The sequence below is a fragment of the Tachysurus fulvidraco genome, chromosome 12, assembly GCF_022655615.1.
Source record: "Tachysurus fulvidraco isolate hzauxx_2018 chromosome 12, HZAU_PFXX_2.0, whole genome shotgun sequence".
Taxonomy (NCBI): domain Eukaryota; kingdom Metazoa; phylum Chordata; class Actinopteri; order Siluriformes; family Bagridae; genus Tachysurus; species Tachysurus fulvidraco.
The window spans coordinates 19,935,204-19,958,802 of NC_062529.1; the positions used below are offsets into that span (position 1 = coordinate 19,935,204).

The 23,599-nt window shown below is 37.9% G+C and overlaps 1 protein-coding gene across 1 annotated transcript; it reads left to right on the forward strand.

Moving 5' to 3' along the window:
• Window positions 1-3,755: 3,755 nt before the first annotated feature.
• Window positions 3,756-15,161, forward strand: ythdf2 (YTH N(6)-methyladenosine RNA binding protein 2). The gene is made up of 6 exons (XM_027143038.2): window positions 3,756-3,937; window positions 4,117-4,141; window positions 5,760-5,839; window positions 7,071-8,675; window positions 13,038-13,100; window positions 14,174-15,161. The coding sequence occupies exons 1-6, from the start codon at window positions 3,911-3,913 to the stop codon at window positions 14,195-14,197; spliced, it is 1,824 nt and encodes a 607-aa protein (XP_026998839.1). The 5' UTR covers window positions 3,756-3,910; the 3' UTR covers window positions 14,198-15,161.
• The last annotated feature ends 8,438 nt before the right edge of the window (window positions 15,162-23,599 follow it).

Here is a 23,599-nt window from a genome sequence, read left to right on the forward strand (position 1 = left end):
TGAGCGTAACATCACCCGTGAGCCATTTCGCCACGGGACTCCACTGAGATCACTCCTCATGCGTCGTTATAAATATAAGAGACACCTGTCAGAACAACCCCATGACCCATCACTGCCCTGCATGGGGCAGAGAAGAGGAGAAAATGAGGTGTTCCTGGTTCTCAGCCAGCCAGCACAAGCCAATCTCTCTGCCTGATCACTTCCCGTCTCTGTGGACTGGAATATTATGTTGCTTGTTAGGGGACAGATGATGTCACTTTCCTCCTATTTCATTGGTCACAGTTAGGCAATCTTGCTGTCCAGGGAAATGTGGACAGTGTTTGTTTTACATTGTGAGTTCCCTGTTATTGTGTACCAAGAATAACAAAACAATTGAAAAAGTATAGAACTGAGTATATGATTAAATGTTGATTCATAAGATTAGCTATTTTTTGCATTTCAACTTTTATTCAAAAGCTCAGTGTTTGTTCTAGATGTTACTAGTTTCAAAACTCACATCCAAAAACACCTGCAAACCTTAGTTAGCTGTATAAATAAGTGCAGTGCAGTGCAGAGGCAGAGCAGATAAAAGATCAACTGACTAGCTTTCTATTCTCTAGTGCATTACAAGCACAGAAATGCATGTTATTAATGAAAGGCAGAACTGAGGGGTTATATAATGAGCTACATGGACACAATGACATTGTATGGCTGGTTGGAATAATAAAACAACAACATGAATGTCTAGTTAGCTCTTTTTATTTTCTCTTTAATAAGTTCACGAGAGAGACTGCATGGGTGTATTATATCTAACTTATACTCTTTTAAATGATCACTGTAGTAAAGCATTTATTGTGTAGCAAATCAGATCAGGAACAGTATAATAATAATAATATATTCTATATATTATTATATTCCTTTATATTCTACAAATGCATCCTTGTTTCATACTTAATTAGGTGGTTGACTTTTTAGTTAATTTACAAACAAACAAACAAATAAATACATACATACATAAACAAACATGTTAGGTCATGAAACGTTGCTATAGTTCTGTCTACCAACCACGGAGACGGTTAATTGAAATCTGTTGTTATAATTTGCTATCGTAACTTTATCGCTCATTAATAGCTTTACTATGGCGACATCTAGTGGAAATTAAACAAAATGACAACCGCTCAACTGATAATTATCAGAATCAGAATCAGAATCAGATTTATTGGCCAAGTGTGTTGACACACAGAAGGAATTTGGTTCCAGCACTTTGTGACTCTCAAAGGTACAGACATGAATAATATTATACAATTTTTGTACTATACTATACAAAAATTGTACTATACTATACAAGAAAACAATGCAGACAATGAGATACAATATAGACAGAATGAGTATAAAATATGAATATAGAATTAATAAAATATGAATATAGAATATGAACAATCAGGTATGTACATAAAGTGTGGGAGTACAAATAACAATACTGTGCAATATTAGGTTTTTTGTGCAATATACCACAGCAGTGGTATGATGTGATGACTGACAGTCCTGATAATGCAGTACTTATGATAAGAAGCAGTGAATATAATTATGGTGAGTTGTTGATCAGGGTGATTGCCTGGGGAAAGAAACTATTCCTGTGTCTGGCAGTTTCGGTAAGCAAAGTTCTGTAGCGCCTGCCAGAAGGGAGGAGCTGAAGAAGGTTAGGTCCAGGGTGTGAAGGGACAGTAGTGATTTTCCCTGCACAGATTCTGGTTCTTTTGTCGTACAAGTCCTGGACAGTGGGCAGGGGGGCACCAATGATTTTTTTTCTGCTGTTCTAACTGTGAGTTGCAGTGATTCTGTGACTGCAGTGTAGAACAGCAACAGCTCCTTTGGCAGACCAAACTTCCTTAATTGACGTAGAAAGTACATCCTCTGCTGGGCCTTTTTGATGATAGAGTTTATGTTGCACTCCCATTTCAGGTCTTGGGAAATGATAGTGCCCAGAAACTTGAAGGCCTCCACAGATGACACCGATGTTGGATATTGTGAGGGGGAGTAGTGTTGAGGGGTTTTTCCTAAAGTCGACAATCATCTCCACAGTTTTGAGGGTGTTTAGCTCCAGACTGTTCTGACTGCACCATAGTAAAAGCCGCTTCACCTCCTGTCGGTATGCAGATTCATCGCCATCTTGGATGAGACCAAAAAGCGTAGTATCATCTGCAAACTTCAAGAGTTTATGCTGTTTATTATCAAATCATATCAAATCAAATTTTATTTGTCACATACAGGTACATACAGAGTATGACACGAGGTCAAATACTTTTTATGTCTGTCAATTAATGCCTTTATTTTATTTAATTTTTTTTATCAGTTTCTCCTATCACTGTCCTACTTTGATGGTGTAGGATTAGACTATTAACTGTAGGGCAATTTCACAAGAAATATTGACATGTAAATGCATGTAAAGCTCTAATATAATTCAGTTTTATATTATATAATTAAACAAGATCGTGAAAAAAGTACATACACATAACTTGATAGTGAAAATGCATATTTATCTTGTTTTTTAAATATTAAAATGCTGATAGGGAGTAAATCATGGACCATGTGCTTTATTGTGTAACACTTATACCTTAATGCCAATTTTGTGATCTTTGTTGGGCAATGATATATTGTTAATGTGTAAATCTAATTAATTATTATTCTTTTTTTTTTTCAATTTTTTCTAATATGATAAGATAAGATGGTGATTGGATAACATAGTCCAGGGTTCTGATCTTATTCGTAAAGGGTAGGTTTAGGTGCAACTTTTTATTTCAACCATGCAGAAGCCACACCTAAACATATATATAAAAGCTGAGATCAAGATCAGCTCATTAAACAGGTGGAGTCAGGTGTGGCTCCTGCTTGGTTGGAATGAAGCATGGTTCTTATCCTTTGACTGCTCGGTTATAAATGTATATAAGATAAATGAGACAAGAACGTCTGACAAATACCACAAATGTAAATGTACCCATTGGGCAACATCATGCTGCCCACTTCTTACATGGTTCTTCCTCCTGTATGTATCCTTCTGCTTGCCAAGTTCTATCAAAATAGCATTCATTTTATTCCTTACAAATCCAAAGTGGGTTTTACTCACGTAAAATATATACAGCATTTTGGATGATCAGAACGGTCTATAACAATAAATATATAAATCTAATATCATATATAATATATAATATACACTTTATCGAGGTATGACTAATGTGAAATCTGTTTTAAATTTTGTTTTTAATAATTTGTGCTTATCAAGTGACAAGACAAGTCTATTTGTCCTTTTTCAAAATGACCTTTTATTTATTTTTTACAGATTTTTTTTATTTTAATTTTAATTAAAAAAAGTAATTTTACATTACTTTAAAATTAAAATTATATATTTTAAAATATTTTTAGTTCTGAATCCATGTTTCTGAATCTGAATCTGAATCTCTTCTTCCCCTCTCACATTACTTACTCGTCTCTGTAAAATGCCTCCTTGCCGCTAGATGGCGCCGGTCTATTGTATCGAATACGCGCATCTTCAGAGCATCCTCCGCGGACCGAACCCGCTCAGCCATATTGAAGTCAAGACTCTTACGCACCACATTATTTTTCCCACCTGTGTTCCTGAAAAAACCCACCTCCTTACTACGATTGGCTGGACGTTCACAATTTCGATACTCTATTGGTCGGAACGACTACGCGTCTCAATAAGTAGCCAATCACAATTCCGGGGGCGGGATTTGACCGAATCGGGGTAGGAAAAAAATGTTCTTTCGGCAGAGGAACTATAGCCCGCCATTGTGTAGACACTTAAGCTCTATAGAGAGACAGGGGCACTTGACTAACTCTGTAAGACATTTTCTACACTCTACCGCACTGAGTTAAAACGCGTAATTAAATAGTAGGCTCAGGGGTGAAAGGAATGTCAGCCAGCAGCCTACTGGGACAGGTAAAGAGCGGCACTTTATGAACCTTATACGCTAGCAGTGACTCTATCTGTAGTGCAGTGCAGCGGTAGGCCGGAGACCACCTGCTGTCCGACTCACTGGTCAATATAAATCTTTTTTATTTTCCCCTCTTTTCATCCTCACAACTCAAACCTTCATGAATCACCTGGACCCAATCCAGAGACCGAAAGGCCAAGGAAACAAAGGTAAGAACTGGACGGAGTGAGAAGTCGTGAAGTTGTTGGCGTGGGTCTGAGGATACGTGCTAATGCTAATGCTAACTACATGACTATCACCTAGGCCTGGTAGCTTACTCCATTTTCTCCAAGTCGCTTAAACATTCGTGTCCTTCTGACTCGATTTTCAGAGCAAACATCAGGCTAAAGTTTGTCTTTAAGCACGTAGTCAAGGTGTTTGCTGTTGTTCTCGGTTGTCGGAACAGAGCCCGCGTTATGTAGCCGATTAGCAAGGTAGCTAGCTAGCCAGCTGGCTAACGCTGCTAGCGGTCAGGCCAGGTTTAGAGAGCTGAGGTGAATCTGAGGAAGTGATGCGTTTAGTGGCTCACCGAGACGTATTTATATACATTACTAAACGTTTAATAAGAATTTAATTCCCCAGCAACTCTAAACATAATAAGTTTGATAACTTTTTCACCCGTTTAGAACGGACTGTGCAAGGAATTAGTTAATAATCGATAGCTAGACAAAACTGCATGCTAGCTGTCTGTACCTGCTTTACCTGGTTGAAGCATCAACACCCCTTTAGTCCTTATATCATAAGCTTTAAGGTGTCAAATGTTTATATGGTTTATACCCTTTGTGTAGTTCACTGAACCAGGGATTATTAGACTCTGTGCACTTGAGAGTATATATATACACTTGAGAGTATATAAATCACTTCGTACACCATCTTTAAAGTCAGAACACTGATTTTTTTTTAATGTTTAACTCTTGAAATATACATGTAAAAAATGGCCTTCAGTGTTTTATTTAATTTCACTTGAAAGACTTTTTTTTTTCTAGTGAATTTTTAACTTTTTCTACTTTTACTAAAGTCAAAACACTTTGTGCTGTTTACCTCTACGAATATGTTCATTAGTCGTATTGACACACAAGGTTTTGATAGACAAATATTTGTTTATTACATTTAATACAGATTTTTACAGGAACATTAAAGACACACAGTCACCAAATGTGAATCTGTTGTGGAGGTTTGTTTGTGTGTGTGTGTATGTATGTATGTATGTATGTGTATCCAAGAATTTTGATCTGAACGGAACACTAGTTAAAACTATTAGGTGTAAATGACCACTTAATTACTCATATTTAAGCTTATATGGGATTGACCCTGACACATTTGCAAAGTTAAATATAATTCTAATAAAATAATGCAATCCTGATAATCCTTTACTGACCACTTAAGATCTGTGGCACTGGGTCTAATTATTTCGACTGTGCACTCAGGATTGTATCCATTAATATAAAAGCATTTCTGGAATATTTTTATATTGTACTGTACTTATGACTGGTATTGTAAAACGTAAATATGTAGAGAGCTTATATTCACTTTAACACAGAGGTATATGGTTTTGATTCAGAACTTTACTGTCTTTTCTCGTATGCTTTCTTCAACACTGTGTTGTGTATCGGGCTGTTTATCCGTGCACATGTCACACATGAAATTGTAGTGGTTAGAATTTGTGTGTGGTTATAGCTGAGGTTTGGTGTATGCTCTGAATAAGGACATCTGCCAAATGCCATAAATGTAAAAATATCAGGTATATGTAAACTGTGCTCAGTAACCTATTTTCTTTTCTGCTTTCAGTGCAAAACGGAGCTGTTGCCCAAAAGGAGACTTTAAATGATGATGAGTTCGAGCCTTATCTGAACGCTCAGCCTAGACAGGTAGGTTCTGTTACACATCCACACAATAGCAGGAGCCTGGAGACATAAATGGTGACTTGACCATTGTAGCTTCTTGCTCTGTGCCTATTATCCTCCTTAATTGCATCCTGGCTACAGGCCTTGTTTCCTGAATAAAATATGCTGTAACTGCATTGTACAAATGTTTCAATGTAATTTAACAATTCAAAGAATACACTCACTGCATACTTTTTTCCAACATGAAGGATGCAAGACGTATTGAGTCGTTTGGTGCTTTCAGATTTATATATTTATTTACCTTTTTCTCATGGTAGCTGATGCATTGTATATCATGGGAAACTGTGTAGAAAGACCAGAGGAAGAAGCACAGTAGTCATGTGTAGCGCTCGATGTATTACACAATTTTATTGTCTGCTTGCTTTTTTATTTGCAAGAAGATTTGAAACAAATTAGGATCTCTGGGTTTTGCTTTAATCAATTCCTGCTACTGTTTTTTTCCTTTTGTCATAAATACTTACAAAAAATGTATGGACTCACCTGTTTTATTTGCAGTATTTTCTCCCTAATCTGACTAAACTTGCTTAAAGGTATGTTAAGCAATGTTTGATCAGAGAATGCACAATGAAGGAAGCTTTGGGTCAGGGCTCTAAACTCTTCTCCTAAATGACATAAAATTGTGTTAACTAAATGTATTTATAAACCTTTAATTCTAAGTCTGTTCATGCTTAAGTTTATTGTATTCAGACAGCCAGACTCTTAAGTTGTTATTAATTTTCATCTCTTATTGAGTGAGACCGTTCGAAGGAGACGTGTTCCAGATGAGAGAAATGGCATAAGTGATGAATTCTTGTAGATGTATAACATACAACCTCTGGTGAACTCGTATAGCATTTGAAAAAGTGTCATGCAGTGTGTGTGACTAGCAATTAGCAGCCCCAACTCATCATGCTTAGTCACAACCCATAAAAGTATACAGGGTCTCTCTTTTTGCCTGAGGTGCATCAGAATCCTTCAGTCTGAAGGATCCTTTCAGTTATGTTGTTGGGATGTTTGGGGAACTTTAGTTTGCAAGCTTATAGCTAAATTCGTTATTAGTTAAAGGTTTTGTCCTGTATGTTTGTGTTTTCCCACTTTTCCTCAAAAATTAATTAGTTGAATTACATAATTTACATGAATGTTAGAGAATATATTTAATTTTTTCACTTGTAATAATTTTTGCATTTATTAATGGATTGTTTTTCCATCTTTGCAGAGCAATGCATATACGGCCATGTCCGACTCCTATATGCCTAGCTACTATAGCCCCTCCATAGGATTCACCTACTCGCTTAATGAAGCAGCGTGGTCTACAGGTGGTGATCCTCCCATGCCCTACCTGGCCTCTTATGGACAGCTTAGCAATGGGGAGCACCACTTCCTCCCGGATGCCATGTTTGGGCAGTCGGGGGCACTTGGGAGCAACCCTTTCATGGGTCAGCATGGTTTCAACTTTTTCCCCAGTGGGATTGACTTCTCTGCCTGGGGGAACAGCAGCTCTCAGGGACAGTCCACGCAGAGTTATGCCTACGCACCCAGCTCGCTCGGGGGTGCTGTGATTGATGGACAGTCTCCATTCACCGCCAATGAGCCTCTTAACAAGGCTGTAGGGATGAACAGTTTGGACCAGGGTATGGCAGGGCTTAAGATCGGGGCAGGAGACATGACACCCAAAGTAGTTGGTTCTGGACTTCCTGGTGGACCTTTGAATCAGGTATCGGCAGCTCCAAGTATGCCCCCACCTTCTATTGCACCTGCGAAAGTGGCATCCTGGGCGGACATCGCCAGCAAGCCTGCCAAGCCCCAGCCTAAGATCAAGACTAAAGGCACCTTGGGGGGCACAAACCTTCCCCCTCCACCAATCAAACACAACATGGATATTGGCACATGGGATAACAAAGGGGCGGTGCCGAAAGCAGCAACACCTCAACAGCCAGCACTGCCCACTAATGGACAGCCACCCAATCAGGCCTCTCCTCAGCCAGCTGCACCTGCTGGAGGTGTGCCGCAGCTTCCCCTCACAAACGGACAGCTTGCACCCCCTAATGTTCCATTAGGACAGCATCCCCAGGCTCCTAATGGGCAGCCAGGTATGGGTCCGTCTCAACTTCAAGGCCCACCCCCTCCAGCACAACCTTCTCAACCAACCCGCTGGGTTCCCCCTCGTAACCGTGCCAACGGCTTTGGAGATGCAGTGGGTGGGGCCAGCCAGTCCCCTCCCAGTGCTGGAATAGCTGGCGTCAGCGTGCCACAAGAGCCGCACCCGGTTCTCGAAAAGCTGCGGCTTGTCAACAACTACAATCCAAAGGACTTTGACTGGAACCCCAAGCAAGGACGTGTGTTTATAATAAAGAGCTACTCTGAGGACGACATCCATCGCTCAATTAAGTACAACGTGTGGTGCAGCACAGAGCATGGCAACAAGCGACTGGACGCAGCATACCGCTCTCTGGGTGGAAAGGGCCCTCTGTACCTGCTTTTTAGCGTCAACGGTAGCGGCCACTTCTGTGGTGTGGCTGAAATGCGCTCACCCGTGGACTACAACACTTGCGCTGGCGTGTGGTCGCAGGATAAGTGGAAGGGTCGGTTTGACGTGCGCTGGATCTTCGTCAAGGACGTGCCCAACAGCCAGCTGCGTCACATCCGCCTAGAGAACAACGAGAACAAGCCAGTGACCAACTCTCGTGACACGCAGGAGGTCCCACTCGAAAAAGCACGGCAAGTCCTCAAGATCATCGCGGGCTACAAGCACACCACTTCTATTTTTGACGACTTCTCGCACTATGAGAAGCGCCAGGAGGAGGAGGAGAGTGTTAAAAAGGTAATCAAACATTTAATGGATGCCAGACTTGTAATGCAATTAGGGTCATAACTTTGCTTTAAGACAGAGGAAGATGATGTCACCCCCCAACCAACCACCCACCCATTTTTTTTAGGTGCAATGTGTGTTTTAAGGTGTGTGTTTTGTGTGTTGTTCATGCTTGTACAATGAACCACAACAGATTTGAAGTGCAAAATAAGTTTTTTGAATATTCCCACACAATTAATTTGAATGTCACTTGCATGTGAAACATGCTTTTTAATGATCTGCAATGCATCAGTCAGCTGAGTGAAGATTTGTTGAGTCAAATCACTTTACAAGCATTGTAGAGAACTAATTAATTATACTACAAATAAAAAAAAAAAAAAAAAAGACAACCATGCATGAAGTGGGGGGGATCTGAAGACTCGTTCCATTTGATTTATGTCTTCATCTTAGATTTGAACTTTGTTTCTTTTTTTTTTTTAAGATGTATTTGAATCAAATAATTTATAATCAGTATCAATGTTTTGAAATCTGTATGAATTTGTTGAAAGAGTAGAATCTGCAAATAAGACCTTATCACTATACGAGAATTTTTGTTTCAGATGTCAGAGTAAACAATAAGGATTTCCTGTGAGGTTTGAAAACACCACCAGAGAAGTTTGATGATTTGAAATGAGTATTGCAGCCTGCAACTCTAAAGAGGGGATTAGTGAGAGAGGTTTATCTTGTTTCAGGAGCATTATAAACATCTTTGTAGCCTTTCTAGACTTTTGTTTTGAGGACATTTTCTTCAATTGTTTGGTATGTTAACATAATTATTGGGCTAATGACTTTTATAAGTAGTGTATTAAAGGTGGGGTCTCCGTTGTTTAAAAGCCAACGTTGACATTTGAAATCACCAAAAACAAACACGCCCCTAACTCAAATGGGTCCCACCCTGTATTGATGGCTCCGGCCACACATATGTAACCCGGGCAACTAATGGAAAGAAATGTGTCTATCATAGCTGAAGGGAAGAACAATATGATTGCAGATAAACAAACAAGCAAAAATGGCAAAGCATAATCATGCAAAGGACAGCGCATATTAGTTCTGTGAAACAAAGCAAAACCAATGTTACTCACCTATCGAGAAGGAAAAAAGCAACCTCAGTGAAGTTGGCCGCATATTCACAGATTCGAGTTTCCCAAGTCAATAACTCCTGAGCTAAATGCTGTTACTAGCAAAACGCGGTTGTAGCTGCCTCTCTACATTACTACGATAGAAAAGAGGTGTTATTTGTTTTCTGCTGATGCCACACATGCGCACTGAAAACTCTCTCCGCCCATATTGACAAGACACGTCCCTTTCTGCTCATTGGCTACACGTTAGTTTTGTATTTGTTTTGTTTGTCGGCCCAACACAGTTTTCTGAAGCATTTCTCAAACAACGGAGACCCCACCTTTTAAGCAGTGTCCTGTGTATAGTTATTATTGTGCATGTGGCATCATGGTGCATAAAACGGTCATAGTGAAGACGAATAACCTTTTGTGCTCCTCTGTAATGTCATTTTGAAGTGATGATTTTAAAAGCATTCAGGGTATTTTAGCACCTCATGTTTTGCCCTGGTGCTAAAATGTGTATCTGCCTGGGAGGTGAGTGAAAAGCTGCAATTTATGTCAGCTAGCGGAAAGCCATTCCAGAACAGTGCAGGTTATTATAAAAGCAAAGGGGCTAAATCTGGAATGCGATGTTCTGGAAAGTACATATGGGTGTAATGGTTGGCTGTTCACAAACCTTTGGTCAGATTCTTGTATGAAGTTTCCTGTTAACAATAGGTTAGCTACCAGTCGTGTAGAAATGTGGTCAGCAGTTGTCAGTTTTGTTTGGTTACTTGGAATGCTTTGACGCTATTGTTAATACATTTGATTTCTTGTCAGTCTGCTAACATTTAGTCTTATCATCTAAGGGCCTCCCTGGTCACTTCATGTGTTTTCTGTGATTAGATAGCCATCTTATCATAAAAAGAACAGGTCTAATAAATGCCCTCCGAAACGTTTTCGAGACGGATATAAATCTGATCGTTCAAACCCCTTCAGGAGGTGGTCTGGGACGCATTTCAGATGAAACTCGACAGGTGTAAATGAATGTGGTTGTTCAAGCCACATACGGCAGCGCTAGACTCCCCCCTAACGGAAGTATGTCACTCGCGAGTGAGCTTTCACCCAGGTGTCTCTTTGGGTCAATGCAGCAAACAGTAAATGCTGTTTTTTGTAGCATAACCGTCGTAACAAGTTTTTTGTCTTCTTTTTGATCGCATTCTGAAAACCGCATACACCAAAGTGTGTTCCATTTCAATTACCCCGGAAATGAGGTAAAATATATTTGCATTTTGGGCGGGAGTAGAAAGATCGAATTGATATCCGATTCGCCGAGACGCATTTATGTGGCCTAATGTAAATGGAACAGTTTTAACAAATCAGATAGCTATCGGATCAGAGAAAACACATGAAGTTTCCAGGTGTAAAAAGGCCCTCAGTATTGGAGCCAGATTTATGAGAACGTGACTCCACAAATGTGCTTGGGTCGCAGTGATGCCAGGAGACATCCGTTAAATAAGCGGTCAGTTTTAAAGCTAATATAATTTGGCTAAAGTTGTATAGAATTTTTGCTTGTCTTGTACATGCTAATAAAGTTGTTACTTGGAATATTTGACTGTTTAATATAAAAATAATAACATAATAAAAATAATAATAAATTTGCATAGTTAATTAGCATCTACAAGCGAGGAGGGAGAAATATGAGCAAGGAATATTTAAAGCATGCATTTTTTTTATTGTCTTCAAAATTAAAGATGGTGTAGTTTTGATGGAAGTGAAAGACAAAACAATTATTGCATAGTGTTTTGATGGAAAATTATTTGCATTTGATGGAAAATTATGTAACTCTACATGCAATATGAAGATTTTGTGATTTTATGGCTTTTGAATTTTTACGTCATTCATGGTTTGATTGCAGTTTAACACCGAAGGGAACAACTTATACAAGCGGTGTTCGGCATCTCCGACAATAATGTGATAATCTCAGAAGAAAGTTTTAAAAGAATCCAAATTTTCTGTTGTTATGGGGAATTAACTAAGGGCAGAGTTTCTATGAACTGTCTTTAGGAGCTGATACATGACACTTTGTCAGAGTTTGTTTATTGTCTATTGGCCAGCCACTGTGGAAGATTTGTGTCATGCCGAACTCGTGTGAAATGCCTTTTTGGCCCTCGGTAATCTATCAAGGGTTGAAGCATTAATGGGGCCAAATTCTAACTCTAATTCTGACAAACAGGCCTTGTGATGCATTACACTCAAAAATTTACAGTGTTTCGTTCAAATGTAAAGGTGGAATAAATACTCTCATGTGCTTTGGTTGTCCAGTAGTTTCATATCTACCAAATGTTGAGTTTAGCAAGAAATAAAATTGACTTTCATGTAATATCAATTGTCCTTTCTGAAACCATTCTTTGGTCAACATATGGTCACTTAATTTACTGGATACCTAAGATTCTGATTAATTTTTTTCAAATTCAACGATTATATTTAAGTAAAATAAAAATGGATGTGACTAAAAATTTCAGTCACCTTTGCAGAGGGAGACTTGTTTCATGTGCAGCCTGCATTCATCAACTTTTTTTTTTCTTTTTTCTTTTTGCAATTCTTTAAAATAATTATTCTACAAACTTGTTAACCAATTTAATCGCACTGTTCATTTGTGATCATGGAGTTTGTAGCACAAGCTTCGACGTTTAGATCATTAACCTGCCGAATCCGAAACAGAGCTGCACATTAGATCTACTTCTAACTAAGGTGTTTTATTGTTTTTTTCCCATTAATGCATAGGACACATTTTGTAAGCTAGTTACGTTGTCTGCTCATCTTCATCAGCTCAAATCTCGCTTGTGAATTTGTTTAATTTACTGGAATCTGTGTGTTTACTGCTGCACATCATAAGTAAGCAGATTCTTATTCACCTTTAGAGGAAATACAAATTTGGATTAGTATTGATCTATTAAAGTGCAACACCGTCAGTATCAAATGTTGTAGATTGAACTGTTTGCCATACTGTAGTGTTTAAGATTAAACAATTGTACACGTTATGCTGTATATTGCCCAGTGGTGCCTTCCTCTTCGTTCAGCACAAATAATTTTTTCTTCATACTGAAAATAGCAGGCATGACTTCATTTGTGTCTGTGCAACACATTAGGTGGTTTTGCTGCTGATGGTCGATTTGCATTCCTCCTGGTAAAGGGCTAGTGCTTTGCTGCTGTATCTTTTCACCAAAATCTGTAATTCAAGTTTAATGAACAAAATTTTGATGACTTTTTTCTTCCTTTCCTTAAACCTGTGCAGGTGGAGGTCCAGGGGAACGACCCATACTCGAGTAATCACAGCCGGAGTCACTACAGAGTGCAGGTAAGACTCACCTTGAACACAAGAATGTTGTTCACACCGATTGATTGGAGGGATGAAGGGATAAAATTATGATTTTAAGGAACTCTGAATTTTCCAATTTATGAGCAATGCAACTTGTGTAGCATATTATAAGATCATTTAAAGTGCACCACCACCACCACTATTTACAGCATGTGCTTGTCCAAAGCATGCATTTTGTAGTCTTTATTAAAAACCCATAATCATACTAGTGCTAAACAAAAGTCATGATTCAGCCATCACCAGCACAGCCACGTCAAACGAGTGCCGGTCTAGTCAATAAGGAAGCCCTGAAATATACAGCGTTAAAAAAAAAAGCACTGTTGCATAAGCACAGTTCTTCTAAATGATTACGTTTGGAATGTACTTAATTACATCTGGTACATTTTTCTACCCTGAATTAGCAAAGAAGAATTGGAGAAGAAAGGCTGCCTTGACCTGATTCTGGGTTGAGACAGCAGGGTGTAGGCGGGCTAAAGGAATATAAATAGCACAAACTGTAAAAATGTTGATAAAATTTATTCAAAGCTGAAATTGTACATATGAAGTCTGAATGGCTAATTTCTATAAACGGCCAGCGGTTCGATAAACGGCTACGTGAAATGAAAGAAAAAAATACAAGAAAACCGTGGGTGTAGTTATAGTCTGGCTCTGTGGCTGGTGCTTTAAAATAATGCATTTTATCAGCTATTGATTTTGATGCATTCTTGGGTTTACTGTGAGTGAATTAAATCTGCATAACGTGGCATTATTTTCTTAGAAACGGACACCTTGCGCAAATTTTTGTAAATATTTCCAGCTGAATACGAATTGCCAACAAACAGAAGAAATGAGTTGTCTGTATTAATGACGGATAATCGAGCCAATCGCTGTAATGAGTATAATGTGAAATTGTCCATTTGATTTCTTTCCGGATTTTTAATGCTAGCGGTAAGGTGTACATGGCATCAGCTGCTCTAGTCGTGTAGAAAGTCCTGTATTTGCTATGAAGATCTTTTTATTCATTTATTTATTTTTAAATAACCAATTTCTCTCTTGCTTTCCCTTTTCCCTAGGATCGTCAAGGACGTGTCAAGTAAAAGCCACTTGTTTTTTTGTTTATTTTGGGGAAAAAGACTGACATGGTCCTGCTCTCCCCAACCATACATCAAGATGTTTTCACTGATTATTTTGGGGAAAGACTTAACCAAGGATTCAAAGCAAGAAAAAAAATGAATGAAAAAAAACCTAAATGAAGACTCTTCTCTTGATTTCTGTTGACTTAAAAGACTTACTTTGAACTTGTAGTAAAGGAAAAAAAACGAATATTCATAGGACTACAACTTAATTCTATAGGATGCTTAGGTGATCATTTTTGCTCCTTATTGTCCCATTTTTTTCTTTTCTTTTTTTTTGATGCCTCCTCTTTTTTCCTTCCTTTTTTCTTTTTAACTGTTTTGTTTTTACAGTCCAAGAGCAAGGCTGGTCTGCCTCATCACTAAAGTCTATAGTGGATTTTTTTTAGTATTGGATTCTAAGGCCCTGCTCGATCGGCAGTCCGTTCCATTTCTTTGTTAATCCCTTCCCATTTTTTTTATTGGAAATTATCTCATCAGGATGCATAGTGGGAGTGGCCTTTCACTGGATGTTGCATTGTGAATAATTCTACAGTAGCCGGTGCAAAATGTCATCATGGCGGAAAGGAAAGATGTCCTCCTCTCTCTGAGTGAAAACGTAAAATAGTAATGAATGTTCGGGACTGTTTTTTTAGGCCTGGTGGTAAAAGTGGGTTTTGGTCATGACAGTTAAATCAAACACCAGAAATGTTGATTTTCTCAGTTGTATCATTTTGTTATGGTGTGTAAAACGGGCTGTGTTTAAAAGTCTTCTGACCTATTTTTTGTTTTGTTTCTTTTTCCCTTCAAGTTGCTATGGGCTGCTCTATTCTCGTCATCCATGTTTCTTTCTCTTCTCTGTTGCTTAAGTCAGCATCGAGGTGGGTTTTGGACCCTCTCTTTCTATTACTCAGTTCATGAAAATAAATGTGGTATACTCAGCACAACACGTGTTGCTTTCTCCCCTTGTTTGACTACATTCATCACTTCCCCACACTAACTCGTGTCCCAAATCTCCTGGTTCCTCCCTTCACCTTCGATTAATTCAGTAGCCAATGCATACCCCAAACACCGTTCAAGTAGTATGTAAATGTTGGTGCATTAATACCAAAAAGAGGGGGGGTCCTACAAAACTTCGGGCATTGATCATAATAATAATAAAAAGCTGCTGAAAACATGTAGTGTGGTTCGATTTTGTTTGGTTGCAGTTTTGCATGTCGCAACAAATCTTGTACATGCATGATTTAGCATGTAAGATGAGCCTTGTTCCATTTGTACCATTTGATAAATTATTGTGCAACACAAGACGAATATCAGGTGTTTGAAATTTTTGTTGTACATTCAGAAGTAAGCAGATAAAGTGTGTTGTGTTGAATTTGATGTGGTTTTGATTGCTAAATGATTGAGAACATGGTGGACTTTTTGCAGGTTGTTTGTTTGAAAGAAACACTTCAAACGTCTCAAATGCGGATTCTGGTGACCGCTGAAAGGTGGCTGCATTATCTAACAGATGTCAGTTTACCTGTGTGTTTTTCCAGACACACCAACTATTACGCAATGTCAGTTTTGAGTTTAATCAAAATATTGAGTGACAACCATTTTTTACAATTTTTTTTTTCTATTTGTATTAATTTTAATAGGCTTTTATAGAAATCCAGATGTGGATTGAGCCTGTGAATAAGTGGTGACCATAGAAAGAAAAAAAAGCTCCTTGATACATCAGGAAGAAACCTTGTGAGGAACCAGGCTCAAATGGGAACCTCTCCTCATCTCTGGGACACCAGGAGTGTGTTCATAAAGGATTACTCTTCTATTACTGTATAATGTAGTCACACTGTACTTAATGTGTTGAAATGTGTACTTGGGGGTGTGAGCTCTAAACAAGATCCATCTGAATGATGTGCACTAGACAGTCTTTGATTTACGTACAGTCCAAAGTAGATTGATTATGTCAAGGTTCAAGGTTTTGCTAAAGTCAGGAAGAAACCTTAAAAAGAACCAGACTCCAAATGGCATCAATCATCTTGTGTATATTAGTAAGAATATACATTATTACTCCAATACAGATGTATACTGTGAGGTGAATTAGTACAGAAAGTGTTGAAGTGATGTTTAGTATAAGCATCTTGAAGTTACAGCAAAAGCTCTTGGGTACAAATCTTAAATATCCAGATAAGATGAATCACTGTTCAGCATTTTCCAAATGAATCTAGCAAAATCCAGAAAATGGAGTCATGAAGTTATTTTTGTTCTTTAAATATACTTTAGTTTACAAATGTAGTATTTTGTTGCAAACTAACTTGAGTGCTATGGGTTCTGGGTAATGTCAATATGTTTAGTTGATATAGCATCCAGCTCAGGTTGTCTGTGTATGTTCCTCCTCTGGGTTCTCCAGTTTCATCCAACCTTCCGAAGACATGCCAGTAGGTACACTGGCTAAGAGAGAGGGGATGAGGTGATGGACTGGCAAGGTGTATTCCTGCTTCACTCCTAGTGTTTCTGGAATAATTTAATTAAGTTGAAATAATAACTCTTCCTCAACTTATAAAGAGTGCAGGTTACCAATTCTTGTTCAGGTATTCTGTGAGCAGAGAGAGAAAATACTCCAGATACCCCTTGGGAATATGCTGAAACTAATTTGCAACAAACTAGCTATAGCAACGTAAGCACTTCTGACTGATTTATCTTAAGCAGGGCTTCCACAGTCCGAATGAGAGTGATTCTCACTCCACCCAAGCAGGGGTCAGTATTTAAGCTCTGAGAAAAAAACTGAACTACTGAATATTTAATTCTGCCAATAAACAACAGAAATTGATGAGTGTCACGGTCAGGGTATGTTCTTTCTTTACACGCAGTATTCATAGGATAAGAGCTGGATCCACCCTGACCCTGACCTCCATCACACTCTGGGTGTCAATATAGTGAAAGATATTACAAAAAAACAGGGAAACGGTCCTTGACAATATTGAATGTACATGTCAGATAATTTACTTAAAAGGTTAATAAATCTAATGTATCTTGGGGAAAAAAAATCAGTTTGCATGTCCTAACAAATTTCAATCACACCTTCAAATGCCTTGAACAACTTACTAAAGCATTGATTAAAAAAATAAAATAAAAAATCTTGACAATGTACATTTTAATCTTTGGGACTATGAGAGGAAGAAAAGTACGTCTTTTATTCGTTTTTTATTTATGTTCAATGATATGGAAAGTTTTTAAAGAAATGTAGTGCTATGAATGAAGTCCTCATGGATGCAACTAACTATAATTTTGTGTTTGCTACTAATATGATTAAAAAATCAACTTATTTATACAACTGAGCAATTGAGGGTTAAGGGCCTTGCTCAGGGGCACAGCAGTGGCAGCTTGGTGGACCTGGGATTCGAACTCCTGACCTGATCAGTTACAGCACCTAAATGGTATTCCAGTCACAAGCCCACATATAAAGACTAAAACAAAAACAAGTGCTATAGATTTGTCTTATTAAGATGTCTTTTCTTGTTATTTATAAGCTTAACGTCAAGTGTAACTACTGGGGTAAATTATATAATAGATTATTAATTAATTATTATTATTATACTTAATTATATTATTTTTTATAAATATTAAGTATAAATATTTAATTCATTATATTAATTAACGTAAATCCACATTTCAAACAGCTGCTAATGATGAAATATGTAATTGTGTGTTAAAATCAGATGAAAGGGAGAAACATTTTCCTTTAACCTTAAGATTCTATTCTGGAAATGGCGGCATGGTGCAGAAATTAAAGGCATTGGCCAGTAGAGGGCAGCAAATCTCCTGTAAATTTCCTGGCCTGAGCCTCCAATATTTCCTCTCAGAGTATTAGTGTGTTTTATGTTTGTAGGAATGTTTTAACGCGCATTAAGTGTCTTTTGATATGTCAAAATCATAATATAAGTGCAGCTGCCTATTTATATGGGTTAAAATGTTATCAGCTGATGCTATTTTATTTTTGTCCAATTTACCACAAAATGAAATTGTAATGTCACTGTGAAGTGCAAGCTGTAATCCAGTCAGCTCAACTAAATAACAAAAAAACTCCTGTTTTTTCCTGTTTTTTCCTGGTTATTTCTCTCTTGATATACATCCTTTTTTTCTCTGTACACATCTTATAGACAAACAAATTAAGAACAGTGGAATTTTATTTATTGATGATGGACAGCCTTCAGACTGTCCAGACTTTGTCTTTTTTGTGTGTTTTGTCTATATCTATTTATATTTATATATCTATTAGAATTTCCGTTTGATAGATAGATAGATAGATAGATAGATAGATAGATAGATAGATAGATAGATAGATAGATAGATAGATAGATAGATAGATAGATAGATAGATAGGTAAAGCAGTATTAAAGCAGTATTAAATTAAAGCAGCATATTGCATAACAGTCTCGAGAAGAGCTGCACAGATTCTCCAGTAGGCTTAATATAACAACTAAATTACTCATAAACTGCACAAATCATACCTGAGGCTAATTATGATTTTTTTTTTAAATAAATAAAGTATTATCACACCAAATGTCGACTTTTTGTTTAATTACTGTTTACTTCACATCACATTATTTTATGTAGAAACATTACTGTACTGCTTATATTATATAAATGTGTGTGTGTGTGTGTGTGTGTGTGTGTGTGTGTGTGTGTGTGTGTGTGTGTGTGTTACTGCTGTCGGCATAGGGTTATGTGCTACTCAGCGTATCTGTATTTTTGTGAATTCGTTTGTGGTAATATCCTTGCATGCTTTAGAGTTACGTCATGAATACAGACATATAAATAGCAGTAAGTATAGAGCCTTGATCAACCACACATACACACACATATACACCACATCCTTTTTTATAACAAGTATTGCATTGGATCTGTTCTCTCCCTGGGCCTTTATTCAGACGTGTGCCGTTCGGAAGACGCCACTGCATTTGGTAAATATTCCAACGGTCGACCTGTCAGGGAGGTCAAACCCATCCATCAACTAGAGGCCTTCTACTCATTAAAGATTTAGGTCCATTATTGCAAAGGATGGAAATCGTGTGAGCACTTGCAAGAAGTCATGTAGATACTGTAGCTGCATGTGTGATCATAGCTGTGTATATTTTAGGAAGTGTGCAAATTTGTACGAGTCAGTGTGTATTAATGTGTGTGTGTGTGGGGGGGTAGTTGGGAGGTTGGAGTGAACGATGTGTGAAGCGGCACGTGGCGATGCCTATGGCCTATCTAATTCAGGGTGCCTGAGGGTTACACTTTTGACCTCTCTCTCTCTGCTTCTCACTCTCTTTTGCTGTCCCAGAGGGACACACTGTCTCATGGGACACTGAAACGACAGCAGGATGGGGGGCGGCACGTGTCTGTAAGAGCAGTGCATTTTAGACAGACACCGTCTGCCTGTCCCAAACCCCAACCCCCTTTCAGTCTTGTCCAATCAGTGTCTCAAATTATACCACCTCAAAGACACTAGATTAAGGTGCTTTTTGTACTATTTTTACTGTGAAACCAACTGGATGAGAAAAGATAGCAGACATATCATTTCACTGAGTGGCCTGAATGAGACAGAAACATATAGATACATATTTTTGAATATTTTTATCTCTCTCTCTCTCACTCTATTTTTCATATTTATCTACTTATAGCTGCACACGTGTTCTGTATGTGCAGTGACATTCAAAATTGGTTTGAAGATGAAGCATTAAAATGATCTCAAATCTTCAAAAACAGTCTATAATATATCTTAAATATACAATGTGAGGCTATGTTCGATAGATAGATAGATAGATAGATAGATAGATAGATAGATAGATAGATAGATAGATAGATAGATAGATAGATAGATAGATAGATAGATAGATAGATAGATAGATAGATAGATAGATCTTAATCTACTATTAAATGTTTCATATGCATTCATTTGCACCACATTGCCATATTTATGGATTTTAATATTTTTATTTGCATCTATTAAACATGCACTGAAATTTAACATTGAATGTAAAAAAAAACAACAAAAAAAACCATGTAATTTATGCATTTACATTTTTTGCTTTTTAAAAAATGAATAAGGTGCATATCAATTTGTAGCTATGCAGCTATACAGCACTGTGAATGTGCTGCATTGTGTCAAGGTTGGGGGTCTAGAGAGGATTTCAGGCACGCGCCCGTGGACGTTGTCTGTCTACTGCCTTATTCTGACATGTATTTACATAAAAAAATGTGTTAAAAATAAGTCTAGTTAAGTGTTAAGGCCTAATAACGGTGTCCAAAAGCGTTGCAGAGATTCTTAAATGCTTCAGATTCATTTCATAATTCTTCATACTGTACTTCTTAGTAATATTCAAAAAAGTTTATATCTTTCAACAGTCTTTAATGGCATATAATAAGAAAATTATAAATTAAACTCATTCCCCCAACAACAAAAAAGGATGAGGATGTGTTTTCCACATTATTATACATTTTTTTAAATTGAATGTCTCATATTATTCAGGTTAGATCTGTATAGCCCCATCTTAGCTGTGCTTCAGCTGTGTTTATTATGCGTGGTTTTATTGATTTGAAAAGACATCAGGTTGAATTATTAGTGACTTAAAGGCGAGGGGGGGATAATAAATAAATATTCATTATCAGAAAAGGACACGCCAAGGGATTCTGTCTTCCTTTTCATTTTTTTTCTATTCTTTTTTTATAATCAAAAATGAAATAAAATTACTATTTAGTTAACAGCAATATTTCATATTTGAGTATTTTATCTTTTGCAATGTCAATGAAACATGTCTGTTTGGGTGCAGCTGGTAAGAACTGAACCAGGTATTTTTGAACCATCATTATTTTTAATTATGATAGTAATAATAAACCATCTCTTAAACAGTTGCGCATATGTGCTGCGTTTTCTGGGCACGCACAGATTTGGAGGTAAATGAAGCAGTTTAGGCCCTGATATCTCTGCTATAAGACGTTAAGTCAAAGCTATAAGGCAGATATATAACGTAAATATAATCCAAAAGATAAGAATTCAAGGTGATTGAACTGTGCTTTGTTTGCAAAATATATGATTAATTATACAGTCTTTGAAATATTCACAATAAGCTGCATATATACATGGATACATTATATAGATATATTTTTATATTAATGTACCGTTTTATTATTGAATGCATTCCGTTTGTTCTTTTTTGGGCATGTTTGCGTTTGTGTGTGTACTGAATGTAGGTCACAATAATAATGCAACCTTGGCATTTTTTTTTGGCCTCCGTTTTAAAGGTGTGGCTGTATCCCGACCGACGGATTCTTCCCTTAACATACACACTACAAAAGGCTGAAAAATACATTTTGCTCCAGATTCTAATGTTTTTTTATATACGCTCAATTGTGTTGAAAATGGATCCAGGTTATTCTACAGTTAAAACGCTTTAGTGGTGTCCTATTTAGAGCTATGAATACTGCTTGTTATGTGATAGAATGAGGTTTTGGATGCAGCCTGCCCGTGACCTTTTAAAGGTCTATATTAGGCATCACTTGTCTTTCTCAAGGAATTTCTGCTTAAAAGTGAATATCAGGCTGACTTTTGTCAGGATATTAAAATGCTCAAGTCATATACTGTGAAGGCAGGTGTAAAAAAAAAAAATAATAATAATGTAGGCAAGGGAAAAAAACGGGAAAAGAAAGCAATCAAATCCACCATTGTGCTTAATAAAGCTTTATTGCAGGTTCATGCACAGGGCCTGATGCACAAAGACAGATAATCGCTTCAGAATTACATAGTAAATATTGTTAGTAGGTGTTACCAGTGTGACACGAACGGTAAGGCCGCTCTAACCTGTGTCATTTCTGACGATCTGTCTCAGTATCTAAACCTTCCATGTCTCTGTGAGCAGGGTGATGTGTATTGGTTCTTCTCTTGGCATTCACCGCGTGCCTTAATTGTATTGAAATTAAATCAAGGTCCACTGTGAACACAAAGAGCTTAAACCTACAGTTCCATAGCTCACATATCAACATCCATATTCCTTTCTTCCTGTTCCTTTCTCTCCTTATTGTGCGGTCTACAGCATGCGTAATCTTCTTGTCCGTCCTCTAGTCTGTCGTAATATCTTTTCTCTCCTTACTTGCCCTCTCGTTGCCGTAATTGCGGTCCATGCACAAGCTCCTAATTTTTTCTCTTTCATATACATTCACACCAAGGTCTATCAAATGACAGTTTCATTCAGCATGCTTTTAAATGCATCCATCATGACGCCATCTTATTCCCTATTGTGTAAATACTATGTGTTTGTATATGTGTATGTGTGTGTGCGTGTGTGTGTGTGTGTGTGTGTGTGTGTGTGTGTACGAGAGACAAGAGCGTATAGCATAGACCTGCTTTCCGAGGGATCTTGATCCTGATGTGAGATGAAATCTGAACGCGTTTCGCAGCCAGGCGGCATGGAGTCGACTTCACTGCATTTCCTTTTTATCTTTTAGCAACAGAGCATTATGTAAGAAGCAGCCCCATCACACAGACACACACACAAACACACACACACACGTTACAGCATAGACCTGCAGGAATCCAGAACACCAGCCACGTTCCTATGCATGCTAAAATGCTAATATAGAACAGAAAGAGAGAAAGAGAGAGAGAGAGAGAGAGAGAGAGAGAGAGAGAGAGAGAGAGAAAGAGAGCGAGGTGTGAATTGTCAGCTCATTCAGCTCAAGCATCCCTTCAAGACTCACCTCAGCATCGTCGTCCATGTTGAAGCTCACAGACACACCGCAATGTAAAGCAATCTGCCTTCTACTGAAGGGAGCTCTACAGCTCTCTCTCTCTCTCTCTCTCTCTCTCTCTCTCTCTCTCTCTCTCTCTCCCTACCCCCACCTTGTGCATCTCACATCTCTCTCTCTCTCTCTCTCTCTCTCTCTCTCTCTCTCTCTCTCTCTCTCTCTCTCTCTCTTTCTCTGCATTCCCTATTCACAGAGATGCATGCACAACATACAGCTGTTATACACCATTAGGTCAGTATTGTAACCGCTGCAATATCTAAACATATAAAATACCATATCATAACATGCAAAACAAGATGAAATCAAAGAACATTACATACAGGTACATTTTCATTTTTAACATTAAACAATTAAAAATCTGTTACAGCGATGGCCATCAGAGACAGAGATCCCTGCGGCACCATCTTGTCCTTCTTCTCTTTTCAAAAATAACCGTTGAATCCTGAGACAGGAGCATATACGTTTCCCCTGGCGCTATTTCTGTTCTCCATCAGCAGAGAACCTCCTGCAGCAGTTGCTTCCGGGAAGAAGATGCGCCTCGACTGAGGAGAAGAAGCAGGATGGTGGTGGGAATTTGCATGGATGGATGGGATGGGATAGAGGGAGGTACGT